The 19,640-nt window shown below is 47.2% G+C and overlaps 1 protein-coding gene across 2 annotated transcripts; it reads left to right on the plus strand.

Annotated features, from left to right (window-relative positions):
- The first annotated feature begins 343 nt into the window (after positions 1–343).
- GTPBP1 (GTP binding protein 1) lies at positions 344–19,217 on the plus strand. 2 transcript variants are annotated; one of them, XM_050915540.1, is made up of 13 exons: positions 344–535; positions 6,157–6,268; positions 8,776–8,956; positions 10,020–10,368; positions 10,817–10,940; positions 12,890–13,004; positions 13,464–13,608; positions 13,753–13,935; positions 14,757–14,892; positions 15,453–15,631; positions 16,144–16,341; positions 17,469–17,510; positions 17,952–19,217. In XM_050915540.1, exons 1-13 carry the CDS (start codon positions 344–346, stop codon positions 18,042–18,044), a joined length of 2,049 nt encoding a protein of 682 aa, XP_050771497.1. In that variant the 3' UTR covers positions 18,045–19,217. The 2 variants fall into 2 exon arrangements, with proteins under 2 accessions (XP_050771497.1, XP_050771498.1); XM_050915541.1 differs by lacking the exon at positions 17,469–17,510.
- Positions 19,218–19,640: the final 423 nt, after the last annotated feature.

Here is a 19,640-nt window from a genome sequence, read left to right on the forward strand (position 1 = left end):
TGGCCTTTAGGGTTGTTTGTCACAAGGGCCAGCTTTCCTATTGGGTAGAAAGCACCGGACACGTCGAGCGGGCTCTGTTGTGTGTGTATATGTAGAAAACAAGTCGAGCTGGCAGTGGTTCTCCCATTGGCTTCGCGCGCTTCTGGGGGGCGTGGCCCTCCCTCATGAATATCAACTACCCCGCCCGCCGTCGTCATGGCTACAGGCTAATCGCCCCGTTCCTCCGTCAGTGATTGGCTGGCACCGCCTTGGCGGGCCGGGGGCGGGGCTGCCACCCCTCCTGGGGCGGAGGGGCGGGCGCGGGGAGGGGAGGGGGTGGGGGAGGAGGGCCGGGGCAGGGAAGATGGCGGCGGCGGAGCGGAGCCGATCCCCGATGGGGGGCTCCCCGGTGCCGGCCTGTATGTTCGCCCCGGAGCCCGGCTCCCCGGGCGGGGGGCCTCGCGTAGCGGCGGCCGCCTGTCCCCTCCGCGCCGCCTTCGACGCCGAGGACGGCGAGGCGCTCAACGGCGAGCCCGAGATCGACCTCACCAGTAAGGTAGGCCCGGCGGGGGGGCGGGCGGCGGCGGCGAGCGCCATCACCTCGCCGGGCCCCGCGCTGCCCTCTCCCTGGCGGCCGCTTTGCCCGTGGGGCTGTCCCCCGGCCCGGCCGGAGCGGGACGGCCCGTCAGCCGGGGCCAGCCTGGCGGCCGGGGCCAGCCCCTCTCCTCGCCGCTCCCCTCACCTCAGGGGAGCGAGGGGCTGGGGGGCCCGCCTGCCTCCGCCGGGGTGGGGGTGTCACCCCGGGGGCTCCCCCGCGGGCTGGAGTTGGGTCCCGGGGGTTCCCCCTCGCCCCAACATCACCCGGCCAGGCGCGCAGGGCCGGGCGGCAGAGCCCGCCGTGCAGTGGGGAGGCGGCCGGGAGAAGCGCAGTAAAGTTGAGCTACGAAGAGTTGAGAGCAAGCTGTGCCCTGGCCGGGAAAGGAGGGTGCTGGCAGGCTTGTCCGCCCTGCTCCTTCCCCTCCTCGGCTTCCCGGGGAAGTGCCTGCAGCGGGTGTTGCATCCTCTCAGCAAGCGCAGGGGTTGAAGCTGACACCTGCTTTAACGTCTCACTAACGTTTTTCCTCTGCGCTGGTTCTCTGTAGTTATCTCTGCTGCCACTCGTACTAGTTCCTGGGGCTTTCTTTGCAATCTTAAAAGCAGGTCAGAGCTCGTAACTTTTGAGCACAAGGGCTCAGCGACAAGGGTGCCTTGCTCTTGCAAACCGGGTTAAGTCAAGACAAAAAGGTAAAGGTTTGCTCACCTTGTGCAGTTCCTTTCTAGGATCCAAGTGACAAACCTGTGGCTGTCTTATTTCTGTCAGAATCCGTTCTCACTTCCATCTTGCAGGAAGGTACATTGTAGTAATATCTGCATGCCAGAGCCCGCCACAGGCTACATTAGCTGCCTTTCCACACCATCTTCTATTTTTTTGCAATTGGCTGATCTCTTTTAACCGTATACCTTTTGCTGCCAAGGGTTTGATGTGTTGTGATGCCATCTCCCACTCTGAAGTCTCCTGACAACTTGGTTCAGTCCACTTGTAATTATGTGATCCAGAAGGCAGCATAGCTGGTGTTTCCTCCTGTTTTTCTGCCATCCCTCCTCTTCATACTTCCAGCTGGAGTTGCTCCAAAGTCCTGGATTTTTCTTGCCCTCTGTGGAGAAACAGAGAGAGAGGAATTGTGGTGTGTGGATGTGGAAACGTTTGTTTTTGAGGGGTTGACCAGATATTTTACAATGTGGTACTGTATTAAGATGTCTTATAAGAAAGAATAAGAAGAACAGAAATCAAACCTGCAGTATTTATTGAGCCACCTGTTTGTGCCTTAATGAGCTGGACAAGATTTTGATACAGGATGCCAATATCGATCTGTGCTTTGTGTTGGACGTGGCTGATGTGGAAGAGGGCCCAGGATGACGCCGAGGGCTGTGTCACTGATTCTTGAGAGCCAGAAACCTGACCAAAACTCTGACGAAGAGAGAGGGATGCTTTTCTCCCACAATCTCCATTTGTGTTGTCAGCCTGTCTTCCATTCCTAGAAACCTGCAGGCACTGTGGAGGTGATAGGTAAGCATTTTTTTGACCTTTATTAGAAGTTACTTTTCCATACAGCAGTGTACACCTGCTGTCTTTTCCCTAGGCCTTTCACTCATCCCCATCTTGGATGAGAGCTTAGACTATGAGCTCTGCCCTGTCTCTCCAAGTTAGTCTCCCGCTGTGTGCTCAAAACAGCAATCCCATATGGTGAGAATGTAGTGGCTAACCTGCCCCTGCCACCCCCGATCCCCCATTTTTTCTGTCTTCGCAGTTGAATTGCTGCCCTCCAATTCCTGCTTAAAATGGTGATTCCCACTGCAGTCAATTTGTTTGCTAGTTGCTACTTCTGTCCTGGTCTGACCCATCCCCTCGCTGTGTTACGTACTTTTCTCCCAGTCCTCCCCCAGTGCGTTCATTGTAAGGTGTGCTCTTTTTAGAGAGGAACACTTTAGGATTCAGTTATCAAGTGCACCTTGTCAGCTGGTGAAGCAAACAGTTCCATTCATCAGCACAAATTCATTATCGTGTCGATCTTAATGGGTGTTTGTTTTCCCTTCAGTACTCACACACTGCAGTAGTAATCATCTTTCAAGTCAAAACCATATCACACAAGGCTATTAGTGAAGCTGATACTTATATTAGATCTACATTGACAACAGAACATTGATAGCACTTGAACTATATATGTCCACAGGAAATAGAAAACAAAATAGGACATTACAGAAGGTGCCTTACCCCTGACTTCCCAATGGCTGGTGGTTACCCTCCAGCCATCCAAAATGTCAGGCTGTGTTATTCCAATAAAGAGCAGCGCTATGTACCACATAGTGTTTGGTTTGCCCTTAATCTTTGTAGTTTGCCCACCTCATGGATATGGGGTGCTTCCTTTTGTAAGGACTGCCTGTAGTAGTGCTGATATAACCTGATCTCAATCTCACTGGTGTCTTGAAATTGCTGTTAATACTATGGCCTCTTGCTTGCTGTTGGACAGTGCAGAATGGCACAGTCCAACTTGTCCCCTGGAGTAAGCTCAGACAGCTGTAGCTGTTACCCACCTCTGGTGTATGTTAATCCCAACACCGATCAGAGGAAAGGTGGGAAAAGCCACCTCTCCCCAGAGATTGGGAAGGGACTTTAGAGATGGCATCTCAAACTTGTGAAATATATTTCCTTCTGCTGTCATGAGAATAAAACAGTAACTGGTTGTTACTTTTTTGCCCTATAGGAAATCTGAGGTTGCTAGACCTGCATGGCTCCTACCGTTAACTGCTCAATGCCTGGCAAAGTGGAAAGAACAAAAGTGAAAATTTTTGACTTTGTGAAAACCTCTGAAAAACATGAATATGTAGTGCAGGCATGGAGGGGATTGCTCAAAGGTGAAAAGCAAAAAAAGCAGAGAGGCCAAGGTGGAGGGCCTCTCTCCGACCAAAGAGGTGACAAAGAACAGGCTCCCTCTGTCCAGGAAGCTAGCTAAAGAGATCTTCAGAACAGCAAGTAAAGTCTTGCAGTGACCTAGGAAATTGCAGAACTGGCTGGGGCTGCAGGCTGCAGAAGCAGCCGTTAGAAATACTGAACGGCATTGGAAGGTGTGATCCATGAAAGCTGCTGTTTGTTCAACACGTCCTGCTATATCATATCGGCTGTAAGCTTCATCGGCCCCAGGGTAGGCTTTGGAGGCAGTCTGCCACTGGAACACCCTTCAGCAGCCCCTTTGCATGGCAGTGAAAGCAGCAGGGTGGGGGAACAGTATTTGGAGCTGATGTGTGTGGGTACCATGCTGTTTGAGCCCCCAGCACTCCTGCCTGACACCATGAAGAAAGGCTACAGCGAGCTGCTCAGCTGCAGTGTCCCCTGGTACTTTAGAAAATACCCTGCCTGCTCACATTGCTGAAGCATTTGAACTCCTAGAAAAATGAAGCTGGTGATGAGACTTGAAGAAACTGAAGTTAGTGTGCCTCTACACTGGTGGCCCCTGTTATTTTATGGATCTTTATGTGTATGATGGCCTATTTAATCGATCTTCCTGAGTCCCTGACCTGTGCTGGTGCACTAGCCTAAACAGTGAGCCTGTCTGCTGTGCTTCCAGGAATTCCTGAAAGTGCTTGCTGGGCAAAACAGCCCCTACACATCAACACACAGCCTTCCATTCCTGTCCTGATCAGGCCTCTGAACGGTTGCTGATTTCCCTCTCAATACATTTACATCCAGTGGTCTCCTTTAAGAAGAAAACAAAACCAAAAGAACAACTAATAAAGGCAAAACTCAGTCCTTTGTAGCATGAAATAGAAAGACTATGTGGCCTTCCAGATCAGAGTGCTTTGCTACCCTTTGCAGACCACGCCAAGTGGTTAAAAGGCTTAGGTAGGGTGTGTGTCTAAAAGAGGCGCGTGAAGGTGATTGTCTTTCTTGTAGCTGTCTGACCCTTGCAGACGCATACATGCTCTGTGTGACCCTTAACATTTGAGGAAAGTGTTGCTTTGGCTGCCTTAAACCTTCTAACCAGCACTTGCTGTCTGTGTTTCAGTTTTCCAGATGCATGCATCGCTACAGTTTTGAAAGCTGCTTAAGCATTATTTGTGGGGTTTTGGGTTCCCTTACACTCTAGGTTTCTAGTAAAGGTCTTCATCAACTGTGTAGTAGTAGGTGGTAAAGGTAGTTCCTCCTTGAATACACATTGTGTTAGCTGTGCTAGCAAGTCGGGCTGTGTTAGTAAAGAATGTTGGTCAGGCTAGAAGATGTAATCATTGTGAACTTCTGTAAGCCATATGTTTTAGGCTAATCTAGCACAGATTTCAGACTGGCTGTAGTGCATAGTGAAGGGAAGTACATCTTTCTGGGCATGATTTTGGAACGTGTGTGTAAGGACAGCTAGTGGAAGTATGGATTTCATTGAGTGTTGTAGTGTGGCACAGGCGTGCCTACCCATAGGGCTATCGGTAGGTGATAGCCATTACAACTCTTAACTAAAAGTGCCTTTTTAACAGAAATGCATATCCCAATCGCAACAGCTGTTGAGCCACTGTACCAGGATGCTCGGCCACCAACAGATTTGTAACCATGGAGGCAGCCAGAGAGCAGGTAGCCAATCGGTCCTGAATGGGTGATGAAGGTCTCCTTGGTGTGGCACTGCCATGCCACCATTGTGGCCACTCTCTGCGAGTGTCCTCAGCTGTACTGTATGAGTGGCACAGGTTGTTGCCAGAAATGGTGCTACACCATTCTGTTCTAAGAAAAATCCTTCCTGAAGCACTGTCGTGTTGTCCTCATTTTCCGCTTTGTTTCTGTCCACTTTTTCCTTCTCTTGATGCCTCTGCAGGAAAGGGCAAAGGAAGTTGAGGTTGTTGCAATAACTGCCTTCAAAGCTTGTTGGAAACACAGCTGCTGGCTTGCAAAACTGCAGCTCTCCACTGGTGAAACGTCCAAATGTGCTCGTACAAACTGCTTTGTATGTCTGCCTCTCAGCACTGTAGCGTAACGTACCTAAAGTTTTGTTAGGAGTTTGAAAATAATGCTTATTTGTGTTCTCTCCTTCCGCTCTGCCCCCTCAGAAAACAGAAGGGGACATCAAGTACGTGAAAGACTTAGGAGATGCTCTAGGTTTTGGTGCCTACGTGTGCTCTGCTGGGAGGTCTGGCTGGCTTCCTCTGGCTGTCCCGTCATGCTTTTGGGGAGCAGCAGCACTCTGTGCAGCGGAGACTGTGGAGTACCCAGCTAAGGAATTTCTTTGGAGAAAATATTTTCTCCCCTTTCTGTTTTCCTTGCATGGAAACATGTATTACACAGAAGTGGGATGTTCACTTAAATGTGGCTTTTAAACATTGGTTACTTCAAAATGAGATGCTTGGTATTCTTGTTTGCTTTGAAGTATATCTTCCAACATAAATGAACTCTGAGCTCAGACAAATAACCTTGTGCAGTGACACAAGGAAATAGCTGTCAGCGAAGCTGGTTTAAAAAACAAACAAACCACCAGAAAGCAGTCCTTGAAAAAGAGCTGTTCTCTTTCAATAAAGCACACGGATTGATTGTCCTTATAACTGAAGCTGGTTTTGAAATTGGTTGCTTGACATCTGCAAATGGATATTTAATCTTTTTTCCAGCTGGTGATGGTGAGTCCAACTTCAGAGCAGTATGACAGTTTGCTGCGGCAGATGTCAGAGAGAATTGATGAGGGATGTGGGGAGACCATCTATGTCATTGGTCAAGGATCAGGTAAGTATAGCTTCCTCAGGAAAACAACAAAAAACATTATAAGAAAAACCTGGTTCATCTAACTGGACTGCTGCTGAAGGTAGTACTTACTTCTCCAGAATAACTTGGAAACCTCCATAAAGTATAGCAGAACATGTGGGACAGATTCTTTTATTTTATTCCTGCCAACAACTGTCTTATGTAGTGGAGCTAAACATATTTTTTGTATAAAATCATACAAGTTCTTTTTTGGAAATAAGGCATAAGTTGTCTGGGCACACCAGGAAAAGACGAAGGATCTTAAATTATAGTAACAGTTTTAGTACAGATATCCTCAATGTCTGATGGAGGTCTTGTTCTGTCTGGTTTTGTTCACTTCTCTATTGTAAATAACAATATTTTTACCCCACAGGAATGTATTGGAGATACTTCAGATAGCCAAAATATATGCTGCTGACTTTCTTTGTTAGTGTGTGTCTGTACTATGGAGAGAAAGGTTTTCCTTTCTCAGCATGAGGTCTTTATTGTCACATTAACTTGGAGGTGACTGCAGTCATTTGCCTTTGCAGATGTTAGCAGTTAGCACGGATTACCTTTTTGTTCTTTTTCACAATTTGAATATTTGCATCTGATGCTGGTAAAATAGTATTGAACATGGCCTTGCTTTGAAATTGAAATTTCTTTTCTGAATGTAAAAAAATTGTCTATGGCAACCATGAGGCTAAAGGCATGTTTCAAATATATTAGAAGTCTGCTCGATATCAAGTTGTTAAGATCAGACATTCTACTAGTTACTATGTTTGAGGAAGAATACAAAACGCTGGTCATTAGTGCCAGGGTTGGCTGAGATAATGGAGGGAGAGAGTTGTGCTACCTCAGAACTGTGTGCTTTTTGGGCTTTCTTAGTGTCTTGCAAAGCAGCCAACATAGAAGAGAAGCTAGGATTAGATGGCCGGTGGTCATGCAGCCAATAGCACAGGGATAATGCTCTTGCCTCCAAGCGAGCTTCCCACGTGTAGTCTGAATCCTTGGTGTTTGGGATAACCACATCTGTAGTGGAGATATAGCTAGTCAGGCTAGTAGCTGCTTTCTCTTTTAGGATACCTTGTGAGGGTGTTAACTGGTAGTTTTTGCAATGATGTACTTAGAAGTAGGCATTTGTTTCTTAAAATATGAGCTAAAACTTCTGACTTGATTTTGGGTTGCTGCATAGTCAAGGAAGATGGGGATCTTTTCTGTAAATTGGAAACAATAGCCAACGGAAAAAAATCTTGATAGCCCTGCCACCGTCGCTCCTTCTCATTCACTTTGAGTGTCTGTGATTTTGATCATCATGGATACCCAACTCGGATGACTGAGAAGCGAGTGAAGACTGCCAGGAAGCTCACCGCTTCATCAGTAGTGAACCTTCCCTTTCTCCCTTGGCTCTTACCCTCTCCTGTCCTCTGCTTCTCATTCACCTTCTGACCCAAGACCCCAGCAGTGGTGCTTTTTGTTTTCCCCATCATCTCAACAGCTTCTCAGCCAGCTTATGAGCTAGGTTGGAAATCATCCAGCAACTCTACTTGTTGTAGAGCTGTGCAGTAGTTAAAATGCTGATTAGTTCATGCAAACTGCAGTTACTGCTTACCAGCTGATGAGTCAGCCATGCATATGAATGCACACACAGCAGTAGCTTTGGTCATCCAGGTGCTATGTGGCTCTCCACCTTTGTTTGTTGGGGTTTTTTTACCCACAGAGGAGTTTCTGGCCTGAAATCTGTGCAGCTTCTCAGCACCTGGGTTAGGAGAGAAGCTGAGAGCTGTGGTGGCCTTTAAACTGTCTAGATAGTTGCCACTGGCTTGCTCTGACTGTCAGCTCTTTGCTTGGGTGGGCTGTTGAGAGGCAGCAGTGCCTCCTTGTTTTTTTTCTGGCCTCATGTGCTGTCAGCATTTCTTTCAAGTGCCAGGATGAAGGCAGTGAGACATGCCAAAAACATTGTTTTAACTGGAGTACGTGGGGGCTAAAGAAATTGCTGTGGAGGCCAGACTGGCAGAAAATGTGCACTTGGGATGTGATTTTATAAAATAAGCTGATTGTTTAAATTGGTCCCACATTCACTGGTTAATTGTGGTGATATTTCAGTCAGAGCTTTCCTTTTGTTAATGCTTTTCCCTTTATTGCAATGCAAGAGGAGATGTTTTATCTGACTGAAGGAAATTGCACGCAAAGTACCTTCAACATGTGAAGTAAGGGAATTAGACAGAAATGTGTCCTTCTTGCCAATCCCGAAGTATTTGCTTGTAGAAATTGTGAAGAAAACTCCTCTAGATGAAAGACGGTGCTTTTCTAGTATCTTTTAAGACTTAGAGCGAAGACCATCCTTTTTTATTTTGGGTAAAGGGTGCTTATTCTGTTTACATGTCTGACATCTCCGGTCCACATATAAATCCTGGTCGGTGTGAAAGCCCCAGGCAGAATGACATTGCTGCTGGCCATTGCAAGGTGGTGCTCACTGACTGTCCTTCGTCTCCTCAACATCACACTAGATGGGACTGAATACGGTCTGAGCGAGGCAGACATGGAAGCATCCTATGCCACGTTGAAGAGCATGGCAGAGCAGATTGAGGCAGATGTGATCCTGCTGCGGGAGCACCAGGAGGCTGGGGGCAAGGTGCGCGACTACCTCGTTCGGAAACGTGTGGGTGACAACGACTTCCTGGAGGTCAGGTGAGGAGCCGGGTGGAGACAGCGTTAGTCAGCAGCCCAGCTGCATTTTTACCTTGTGAGCTGTCTGTGATGCTGAGCCAGCAACGCTGATTTGAGTCTGGGTGTTGTAGCTGCCCAACAAAGGGAATTGAGCTTGACCACTCCTTGCTAACGAAATCGCCTTTTTGTTGTTGTTGCTGCTGTCTCTTTTGTGAACAAACTGTTTGTGGAGATTTGCCTGTGTTTAGCTGAGGGCTGTTGCTGTCTGGGTGACAGCTTTGCAGTTTGGGGATCTTCTGTGGGCTGGAATCCCAGTAGGGAGTCACATGTGCACGTGCATCTGTATGTGTGTGCATATACACATGCTGCTGGAATACAATACTTTTGACTAAGGGTTCAGTTCTACTCCAAGACTGTGATGATCCAAGTCACCCTTTAATGGACATATAATAGCTTGTGTAACATGACTTGAGAGTCTGCCCAGACCTGGATGGAATGGATTTCCGACATTTCCCAACAGCCGTAATAGCCACATTTATCAGAGACAAGGAAGGAGATTGCTGTAGGAGAGGATTTCCCCCTAAAAGGTTTCATTGTTGTTTGAGCTTTTCCTTTTCTGGGAACAGCAATTTAAATTTCCGTGCTCTCCCTAGCACCTGGTGCTATTGGAACATGAGGAATATAAGAAAGGCAGAGGTATTCTAGACCAAGTTGGGATTTAGTCTTTCTTTTGAATTGCCACAGTGTATATGTTGGATTGCAGAGGCTAGGGGTTGGAAGAGAGAGATTCTGTGTGGCATCAAGCAATGTTGGGTTCACCTGACTGTGTTCTGGACACCTGTGACATATTTCCACAGTCTTCCACATCCCAGTCCCCAGAGTCTGGGATCTCTGCTGTTAACTAATAACTGTGAAAGAATCTCTGCTCTGCTTGTGAAGGTGTAACATTTTTTAATCTCTGTTTGAAGGTTAGGGAGAAAAAGCTAGTTATTTGCAGGAGCAGTGGTGTTTGGGTTTTTTTGATTGCTTGTTTGTTTCTTCAGGTATCAGATTTTACCACGTTCCTTTTTCCTTTCCCCTCCAGGGTAGCAGTGGTTGGCAATGTGGATGCAGGAAAGAGCACGTTGCTAGGTGTCTTGACACATGGTGAACTAGACAATGGCCGAGGCTTTGCTCGGCAAAAGCTCTTCCGCCATAAGCATGAGATTGAGTCGGGCCGCACCAGCAGCGTGGGCAATGACATTCTGGGCTTCGACAGCGAGGGCAATGTGGTGAACAAGCCCGACAGCCACGGTGGCAGCTTGGAATGGACAAAGATCTGTGAGAAATCCACCAAGGTCATTACTTTCATTGACCTGGCTGGTCACGAAAAATACCTGAAAACCACCGTCTTTGGCATGACCGGCCATTTACCTGACTTCTGCATGCTTATGGTAGGTAGCAGGAAAGGTGTACGGTACCAGCAGGAGCGGGGCTGTTCACAGCTTTAACAGCCTCAACTTCTTTCCTATTGCAAAGTCCCTGTCGGGTCGTGGAGGGAGGCAGCATCTCCCAGAGATGGAGAGCAGCAGCCGCTGTGGGTATCTAGCCAGGGCTCTGAGGCAAGTGCCCCAGGACTGTCAGTCTCGGACAGGCCCAAGATGTATGGTTCTTGAAAACTGAAAGATTTCTAAACTCCAAAACACCTTGCTAAAATTGAGGGGCAATGAGTCCTTAGCCAGTGTCCAACAGCATTTGAAATGAGCTGTGTCTGCTCATACAGACCCAAAGACACGTCTACAACCTAATCACAGCCTACTGCATGTCTGGCACAAGACCTCTGTAACCCAGCTCGCTGCAGGAGGAACGCTTACATCACCGTACCTTGTATCCCTGGTGTAGGTTGGCAGTAATGCTGGGATTGTTGGAATGACCAAGGAGCACTTGGGCCTGGCACTTGCACTTAACGTTCCCGTCTTTGTTGTGGTGACCAAGATCGACATGTGCCCTGCCAACATCCTGCAAGGTGAGTCCTACAAGCTCTCTCCAGGGCTGTTTCTTACCTTTGTATGTGCTGTTGTCCCCTGCTTGGGTTGAGAAATTACTGCTGGGGGAAGGCTGCTTTATCTGGTTTTGACTGCATCTTAAACACCTTCCAGAAATCTGTCCTTTTCCCTTGCCCATTTTGCAGGCAGTTCACTCGTAGTCACCATTTCAAAATTACCTGAGTTGGGGGACTCAGCTGGGCAACTCGAAAATGTTTGCTACAGGGTTTTGCTTAATTGAGCTCTAAGAGGAAAAGCATACAGTTGGAGTTGTGGCTTTGCTTTCTCTCTGGGTATTTAAACCTGGAGGGAAAGTCTGGAAGTTCTCTTAAAAGCTGCTTTCCTCCTTGCCCACAGTTTGAGTGTGATCTTAAGCTGTGATCAAACTTGTTCTCTGGCAGCCGTTAGGTGAAGGGGCAGCTGCTTGTTACATCCTGCTCACCTGGGCACTTCTCAGATATGCTGGCATAACTACAGCAGCTCCTCCCTCTGTCTGAACAACCAACCGACACTTAATAAATCATGGTTCAAAGCAGATGTGGGCTATGGTAGCAGGACTGGACTAGACACAAGCGGGGATGGCAGTGAGCAGCAGGGACTAGCGTCTTTTTTGCTCAGCAGCAGTTAAAGCAGCACCTCTAGCCCCAGCAATGTCCCTTTAACCTATGCGTGACATGTTTCCAGGCTGTGACTAACTCTCACCTTTAAAATTTTCTTGATGCGTTTCTCACACTTTCAGGAACATGCTGTGGTTAATTGGAACAATGGGTTTTTTTGATAATCAGTCCTAAGAATCAGGAAAGTGAATGTTCCCGATACTGTCTGTGGTTAGTCCATTATTGTAAAAATCCTAAATATGTTTCAGGTAAACAGACACATGTGATCAGAAGATAATCTGAATGTCTCTGTAATAGGTGTTTGGCAAATAAATGTAAGGCCCACCATAAGATAGTAAGTGGGAAGGAAGGAGAACGTTTGGCTCGGGGTGAGGAGAGAGGAGCTGCTCTTGGGAGAAGCCACTCCTGTGTCATGTTCTGTTTAAATTAAATAGACATAAGATTTGGCTCAAGTGAATCTGTGAAGAGCAGATGGCATGATTAGATGTTTGTATTTCTGTATCCAAAACATTACTTTCCCATAGGCAATCATTTGTTCACAAAAAACATCTAATTGGATGACAATTGTAGAATATAAATGATTTGCTCTTTTAAGCCTTTACTAGCCTTTTTTTTTTTTTCCCTCATTTATTGTAAAGCACTTTGCAGGAGGCTGATGCTAGTGCATCAGGTAATGCCCCTGCTGGCTGATAGATATGAGGCTTAGAAAAATTAAAAAGAGGCAAAAGATCAAAGTTGGGAGCCATGAGATTTGTCCCAAAATATTTATTTCTGGATCTGGTCCACCTACACTGTCCTAGCCTGTGATGGTGCTTTTTACCTCTTTCATGCTTCTCTAACCTTCTGGGGCAGGTTGATTGCCAGGGAAAATGTGTTGAGGTTTGTTTAGTCAAAATTGATTTCTAATTCACATATTCTCAAATATTTCAATTCCTGACCGCTGCTGGTTTTCACTGAATTCAATATGAAAAATCCTTTATAGGAAGAGGAAATACCTTGTAACTGCTTAAAGCTACTTAATAGACAGCTATAAAATGTCTACTTCACAGCATTGCACTTGCAGATGCAAACACATATGTCTGTTCATGTATGGTGTCGCTTGGCAGCAGGCTAGCTGGCATGAAATGGAAGATGGAATGGCTCCTAAGTCCCACCTGGGCTGCAGCAAACTCAGTCTCACTCATGCACCTTTAGCCATCTTCTCCTGTCTATTTGTGGCAAGAGCACCAGTCTCCCTTCGGGGTGAGACCCCACAAAAGCGATTTGTAAAGACGGGAGATGCTGCCCTAACAATATTCATTTCACCCTTTAAGAAACCCTGAAGCTGTTACAGCGACTGCTGAAGTCCCCAGGGTGCAGGAAGATTCCCGTGCTGGTTCAGAGCAAGGATGATGTCATTGTAACAGCCTCCAACTTCAGCTCAGAGAGGTAACGGGAGTAGAGGAGAGTCGTTTCTCATTTGATCCTATTTGGAGACTGGGTGAGAAGATTCAGAAAGAGCGTCCCATTGTCTAGATGTGTGAAGGTTGCATCTGCCATGTGGTGTGTTGATTCCATAAGAATGTGTTGATTCTGAGATTGACCTGCTTGTGTTCCCCTCTCTGAGACAGAAATGAGAGGCTGCTTCTGGGCAGTCTGCAGAAGATGGCAGGGTATTCGGCTTCCTTCAGTCCTGGAACCTTACACCTATTCCTGAATGTTATTAGAAGGCAGAGGCAATGTTGCAGGTTTTCAAACATGGGGTGTTGTGCATCTGACTGCTTGCCAGGCTCTCCCTTCCTACCACTGTGTATTGAATTCAGTCCCAAGATTTTGGATGTCTCCCTACACGTGGAATTCCAGGCAGGGAGGTGAACTAACTCCATTTTCATCAATTTTCCTTTACAGGATGTGCCCGATTTTCCAGATTTCAAATGTCACCGGGGAGAACCTAGATTTGCTGAAGATGTTTCTTAATCTCTTGTCTCCCCGGACCAGTTACAGGGAAGAAGAGCCAGCAGAATTCCAGATAGATGATACTTACTCTGTCCCGGTAAGGGGCCTGGTATTTGGAAGAATTTTCTGCTCCCTCTTTCAGGTTGAAGAAGGCATCTTCCCTAGAGAGGGGAGTTCTAGAGCTCTTCTGCTAGCATGGTCGAGTAACCCCAATTACTGTTTTTTTCTTTTTTTGGCATAGGGCGTAGGAACAGTTGTGTCTGGGACGACACTGAGAGGCCTAATCAAGTTAAATGACACCCTGCTGCTGGGGCCAGATCCCCTTGGCAACTTCCTACCTATTGCTGTCAAGTCCATCCACCGCAAAAGAATGCCCGTCAAAGAAGTGCGGGGAGGCCAGACTGCCTCCTTTGCTTTGAAAAAGGTGAGATGGTCTGCTCTAGACTCCCAGAACAGGAACCACCCTCCTAATTTTAGAGTGCTCTTGGAGTTCAGCTGCAATCAGACTGCTTCTGGAAACCTCAGCTGCCTCATTTCACAGTGCATTAAAATCCCATAGAACCTCTGTGGGTCCTATGTCCCAGTTGCTCCACCTGACAGCTGCCAGGTAATAGCAGTGGGACCCAAGGTAATGAGGAATAGCATTGGAGATGTGTAACAAAGCAGAGGCATTGCAAGAAAAACCTTCTCTTGTGCTGCAGCTGCATTAGTGACCTAGGCAGGGTATTTACACTATTCCTCTCAACTTGTAGGACCAGCTGCATGATTTGGGGTTTAAAAATTAGCAAAATCTGATGCGATTCCTCTAGTGAAAGGTTTCTGTCAATAGAAGCTGCACTGATTTTAAGGGGATATAGTTTGAGCTATACCAAACTTCATGTGTTCAGTCTTAGCGTTTTGTGTTAACAGACATCATGCTTTTGGAGAGATCATCTGCTTGGGTAATGTGCAACCAGGATGTATATGTTTTGCTTTTAAAGGATCAGTGAGTTAAAACTTCTGTGTTAGTGTCCAGTATTCCCAGCACTATAACTAAAGCTTCCTTAGAAACTTCAGCTGAACTTGATTTTTGCAACCTGTGCGTAACATCGTTACATACTGGTAACAGCTCTGACTTTGCCTTTTGGTGAGCACAAGTTAATATCTGTGAAATCCCTTAGGATCCTTCTGGATGCAGTCAGCCAGAGAAGCAAATTTCTTCCCTGGAGAATCCCGCTAAGGTTTTTTTGTGTCTCTGCTTTTCAGATCAAGCGTTCTTCCATCCGGAAAGGCATGGTAATGGTGTCACCCCGCCTGAATCCACAAGCATCGTGGGAGTTTGAAGCAGAGATTCTGGTGCTCCATCACCCCACCACCATCAGCCCACGATATCAGGCCATGGGTATGTGTCTCAGTGTTGTCTCATCTTTGTTTCCCAGTGGTAACAGTTTATATCAGCTCTAGCCTGAGATCATTTTTCTCCTGATGGCTCTGTTGGCCTGAATATAAGCCATAGTTCCTGGTTTGACCTTTCCCAGCAATGCATTAGAGAGAGGGGAGGGAGCTAACAGAGGAGAGCGGCGAAGGCTGTAGGTAAAAAGGAGATGTGTGACTCCAAGCGTACTTGGAGCCTGTCTGAGCCAGATCTCCATGGTGCAAAGCTTCTTCAGCTTCAAATGCTGACTGAGAGACTCATTTTAGGTCCTGTCCTCTAGCCTGGCTGCTTGGCATGTAGGATTCTGTTGAGGATGCTTCAGGAAAGTGTCCGTTCGAAGGCAACTTTCTAGCTTGTATGTGTTTTCTTTTTGAGGACTGAACAAAGGCAGCACTGTGACCCGTATAGTCTTTGGTACACAGTAGATTTTTACATTCCAAACTCGGTGCTGTTAGCTGTAGGGTAGCAAGAGCTGCCTTAGATGTCTGTCTGAAGCTGTTGAAAACCTTTGTGCATTACATTCACAGTGCATTGTGGCAGCATCCGTCAGACGGCCACGATTCTCAGCATGGACAAGGACTGCCTGCGGACAGGGGACAAAGCCACAGTGCACTTTCGCTTCATCAAAACCCCGGAATATTTGCATATAGACCAGCGTTTGGTCTTCCGTGAAGGCCGCACCAAAGCTGTGGGTACCATCACTAAGGTAAAGGCTGAAGAGTCCAACTTTTTTTGCCCATTAGCTACTTTTGGTGCTGAGAAGCCAGCAGGAGAATCCAGATAGCTGTGGAAAATTGAGGGAAGAGGCCATCCTTCGATCACAAACATCAGCCCTGACATAGGTTGCAGATGACCAATGTGCTTTGTCGTGTGGCAGGTCTTAGCTGGTGTGAATGAAGGAATGCGAAGGTCGGGGGTGAGCTAGATGCCTCTGGTTCTTACGGCTTGGTCTCTTTCTGACAGCTTGTAGCTGGTCCGTTTCAGTCATATTGAGGAGGGCTGAATGTCACCGCAGCAGAGTGGCCCTTTCCACCCTATAAGGGTTCTTGAGGGCAGCTCAAGGGCCTAGATTTCTTTGAACAGCTGCTGCTGCATTCTTTTCTCGATGGCTGTTGATATCAATTTTCTCAAAGCTTTTTGTTAAAAAGCAGCATTGAACGTTGCCATATTGGCCTAGCTATTTTAATGCTGATTTTGGCCTCCCTTTGTAATTTGCAGTTGCTCCAGACCACCAATAACTCACCAATGAACTCCAAGCCACAGCAGATCAAGATGCAGTCAACCAAGAAGGGAGCTGTTACGAAAAGAGAGGATGGTGTTCCCCCAGCTGGGACGGCAGCTGGAGGCCCACCAGCTGGGGATGAGCCCCCCTCAACAGCCGCAGCCCCACTGACACCTGCTGCCCTGCAACCATTGGTAAGTGAGGAAAATATCATGTCTGTCCTAGCTGTTTGCATCCTGGTTTCATCTGTTGGAGGAAGGGCACTCTAAAGTACAAGCGTTATCCCCTCGTACCCTTGAACTCACCTTGGGACTCCAGGTGCAATAGAAATACAAGTAGTCTCACAGCAGAAATCAGAATTCTCTGGTGACTGGATGACTCCTCATGGCTGACCTTTCTGCATCTAGCAGCTTAGGGTCCTGGGACAATTCGGGTTGGACTTCACGAAGTGTCTAGTCTCACCTCCTGCTCTAAGTAGGATTAGCTGTGAGGTCAGACCTGTGAGCTCAGGGTTTTACCCAGTCATGTCTTGAAAACCTCCAAGGAGGAAGATTGCACAAGCTCCCTTGGCAACCTGTTTCACTACTTGACTGTGCTCACGGTGAAGACACGTCTCCATATACCCACTAGCTGAACTAGTGAAGCATCTAACAACCGGTCACAGAATGGATCTCTGCTGTCTGAATTAGAGGTAGAACCATCCCTACACTAGAGAAATTACAACCTAAGTAGTAGTATCAGACACAGGTCGTCTGCCCTGTCAAGGAGGGAGGATGGAGATGTCCAAGGAGGAGGAAAGGCTTATCTCTTTTGAGAGAAATTTATCCAGGTTGTTTTGTTGGTTAGGACTTCTCAGCTAGGCTTGTCCGAGAAGGATACCTAGCCTTTCTGGTCTGAAAGGAATGGAAACTCAATTCTAACTGCAGGCTTTGGGAGCTATTTATCAGCTTTATTACATGGGTCTTCTCCTTTTAGTGTACTTACCTAGTAAGCGAAATGTTCAGGAACTGACTCTGTCAAGAGACCTGGTCAGTGTTCCTCCTCTTAATTTTAGCTATCTATCTTAGTTGTCATTGGTCAAATCTCACCCTCTTGAGCCAGGCTGGCTGCTGAAAGAGGGCCCTCTGGCAGGGGTTCTCTCCCTTTGCATATGCCTGTGTCTTCTTACTGACCCCCCATCTCCTCCTTGTCTTCTTGTAGTGTTACTGTGGTTATAAGTAGTGTTCCCAGCTTGCTCTTTGTTTTGTCCCTCCCCCTGAGAGTCTGTGTTGCTTTTGTTCTTGCTTACCTCTGCCTCTCTCTCCTTGCTGCTCCCCCTCAGCCTGCACTGGATGAAGAGCCCCACATCCGTGAGGGCAATAAGGTATTTGGCTGCTTTAAAAGAGAACGGTGGGCTTGCTGGCCTGAGGCTGGGAACAGAGTCAAGTTAGCAAGAGAGCCCTGGTAGGGGGGCGGGGGGCTCTCCTTCCATTCTGCACAAAGCCAAGGGAGCCTGAGGCCTCGATTTCCTGGACGCTGAGCCCCATGGCACCTGCTGACTCTCATGGGAGTGAAGCATTCAGAAAACTGGGAAATTGGGTCCTCCCCAGCTTGAGGGGCTGAACTTCATGGTGTATCTGTCTCTCCTCCTTCCTTCATGGTGTGTCTGTCTGCCTTAACCTCCTTCCTGCAGTGGTGGGAAGCTGATCAGTCACAACTGCCCTCCTGCTGTCTGGACGTGTGTGTAATCTGTCTGAACTCCTGCTGTGTTGATACTCTGATTCAGAGGTTGCTGTGCACTAAAGTGTATCTTCTTGTTTTTCAGTCAAAAGTTGGAGGAGGAGGCCGGCGACGCGGGGGTCAGCGCCATAAAGTGAAGTCTCAGGGAGCCTGTGTGACTCCTGCCAGTGGCTGCTGAATTTCTTACTCCTCCTCCCTCTGAGGAATTCCTCCCCTTCCCTTCATTTCTTATCCAAAAGATCCAGAGCAGCTTAAACCAAAACCCATCCCAGCTGATTGGCTGCAGAAGAATTGTCCCTCCTCCCTGAAGGAAGCGATGGAGAGGAGCATAATTTATAAGCTAATGAAGGTGATAAGACACACAGAACTGAGTAACTGACACCTTCCTCCTTCCCCTATCGACACATTTTTGTACATCATGGGCTTAGTTTTTATTCTTATTAGTTTTTATTATATTTTGTGTGCATGAAGATGAGAGGAGAGTCTGGATAGAACTGCAAAGAGCCAGTTAGCTGCCTCCCTCCTCCCTCACCCCATTCTGTCCACAGGACTTGCTGCTCTCCTCCTAGTTGCTGTCTCAGATGCAGGGGTTATCAAACGCCTGAAATTTCAGACTTGCAAAGGTTAAAACACGTTGCCTAGGATGGCTCCATAGGGCATTGTTTCCTCACCACTGTGGCCCCGTGCCAAATATGTTTCTGGATTCCCTCCATCTTAAACTATTTCTAAGTGGGTTTAATTTAATGTTGTAGTGACTGAAGTTTGAAGGAGACGGTAAGAAAGTTCATTAGTTGGAGATCTAAGGGGGAAACAAATTGGAAAGCAGTTCTTGATGTTAAGTTGAGGAATCCTATACTAAATATCCTTCTCAAATACGTTGATAGCACTTAAGATTTTAATTAGAGACAGAATTAAATGGGCAGTCATTGCCCATCCCGTTCCCCTTCCCATCATGCTGCTTTTCCTATTGTTTGTTCAGTGCACGTTGGAGCAAATTTAACCTGCCTCTCAAGGCTGCGGCAGCTCAACTGACAGTATTAAGAATATAGTGCAGGAACACTTGGTCCGTCCCTTGAGCCAGAGAAAGCCTTCTCACCTCGACGGACAGAGATCACAGGTGGTAATATACCTTTGGAACAGAGACACCAGGCAAACATGACCTCCCCTTGATTTTGTTTACTCCAGGATTTCCCAAATATTTTCTGGAACTCATTGGCCGAACTTTGCCATGGCAGAGGTAGAATTTGTCTTCTCCCCTCTTGGCCAAAGAGGGCAATGAGGAATTGGTACCAAACTTACAGAAGTGCTTTCAGGTTTGGAAGTACATGGTGATTTTTCTGATTTTTTTTTTTTTTTTTTTTTTTAAAGATTGTATTTTTTTTAGTGATGAATTCTGGCTTCTCCAGGAAGGTCATGCAAGGACAGTCTATGAATTAACTTTGTTATCATGGTTTTTAACCCTGGGTTGTGCAAGTGATCAATTCCCTGCCTATTTTGATCTCTCTTCTTCTAACCCTGCCTCTTTGCTTGGCTCCCGTGAGGACAGGAGTTAACCTCTGCCGGCTTGTGGTGAGCTGTGGGAGCATTTTGAGGGAGGAGGTGGCATCCTCAGCAAATCACTGCTCTCCCCAGCAGGTGCGGTCAGCCTTGGTTTCTTTGAGGGCTTCCTCCTCCAATGAAGGACTTTTATTTTAATTAGAGGGAGACTGAAAATTTCTGTCCCTCCTTAGCGGGTTGTTCCTGTTTCTCACTCTGTGGCACCTGTGTGGAGTTC

The sequence above is a fragment of the Gymnogyps californianus genome, chromosome 1, assembly GCF_018139145.2.
Source record: "Gymnogyps californianus isolate 813 chromosome 1, ASM1813914v2, whole genome shotgun sequence".
Taxonomy (NCBI): Eukaryota; Metazoa; Chordata; class Aves; order Accipitriformes; family Cathartidae; genus Gymnogyps; species Gymnogyps californianus.

Bases quoted from the DNA above. Each gene is read 5' to 3' on its own strand.
- GTPBP1 (XM_050915540.1), top strand. From the start codon at position 344: ATGGCGGCGGCGGAGCGGAGCCGATCCCCGATGGGGGGCTCCCCGGTG. The intron at 6,269-8,775 runs GTAAGTATAGCT...ACATCACACTAG, and splicing joins TGTCATTGGTCAAGGATCAG to ATGGGACTGAATACGGTCTG. The intron at 13,005-13,463 runs GTAACGGGAGTA...TTTCCTTTACAG, and splicing joins TCCAACTTCAGCTCAGAGAG to GATGTGCCCGATTTTCCAGA.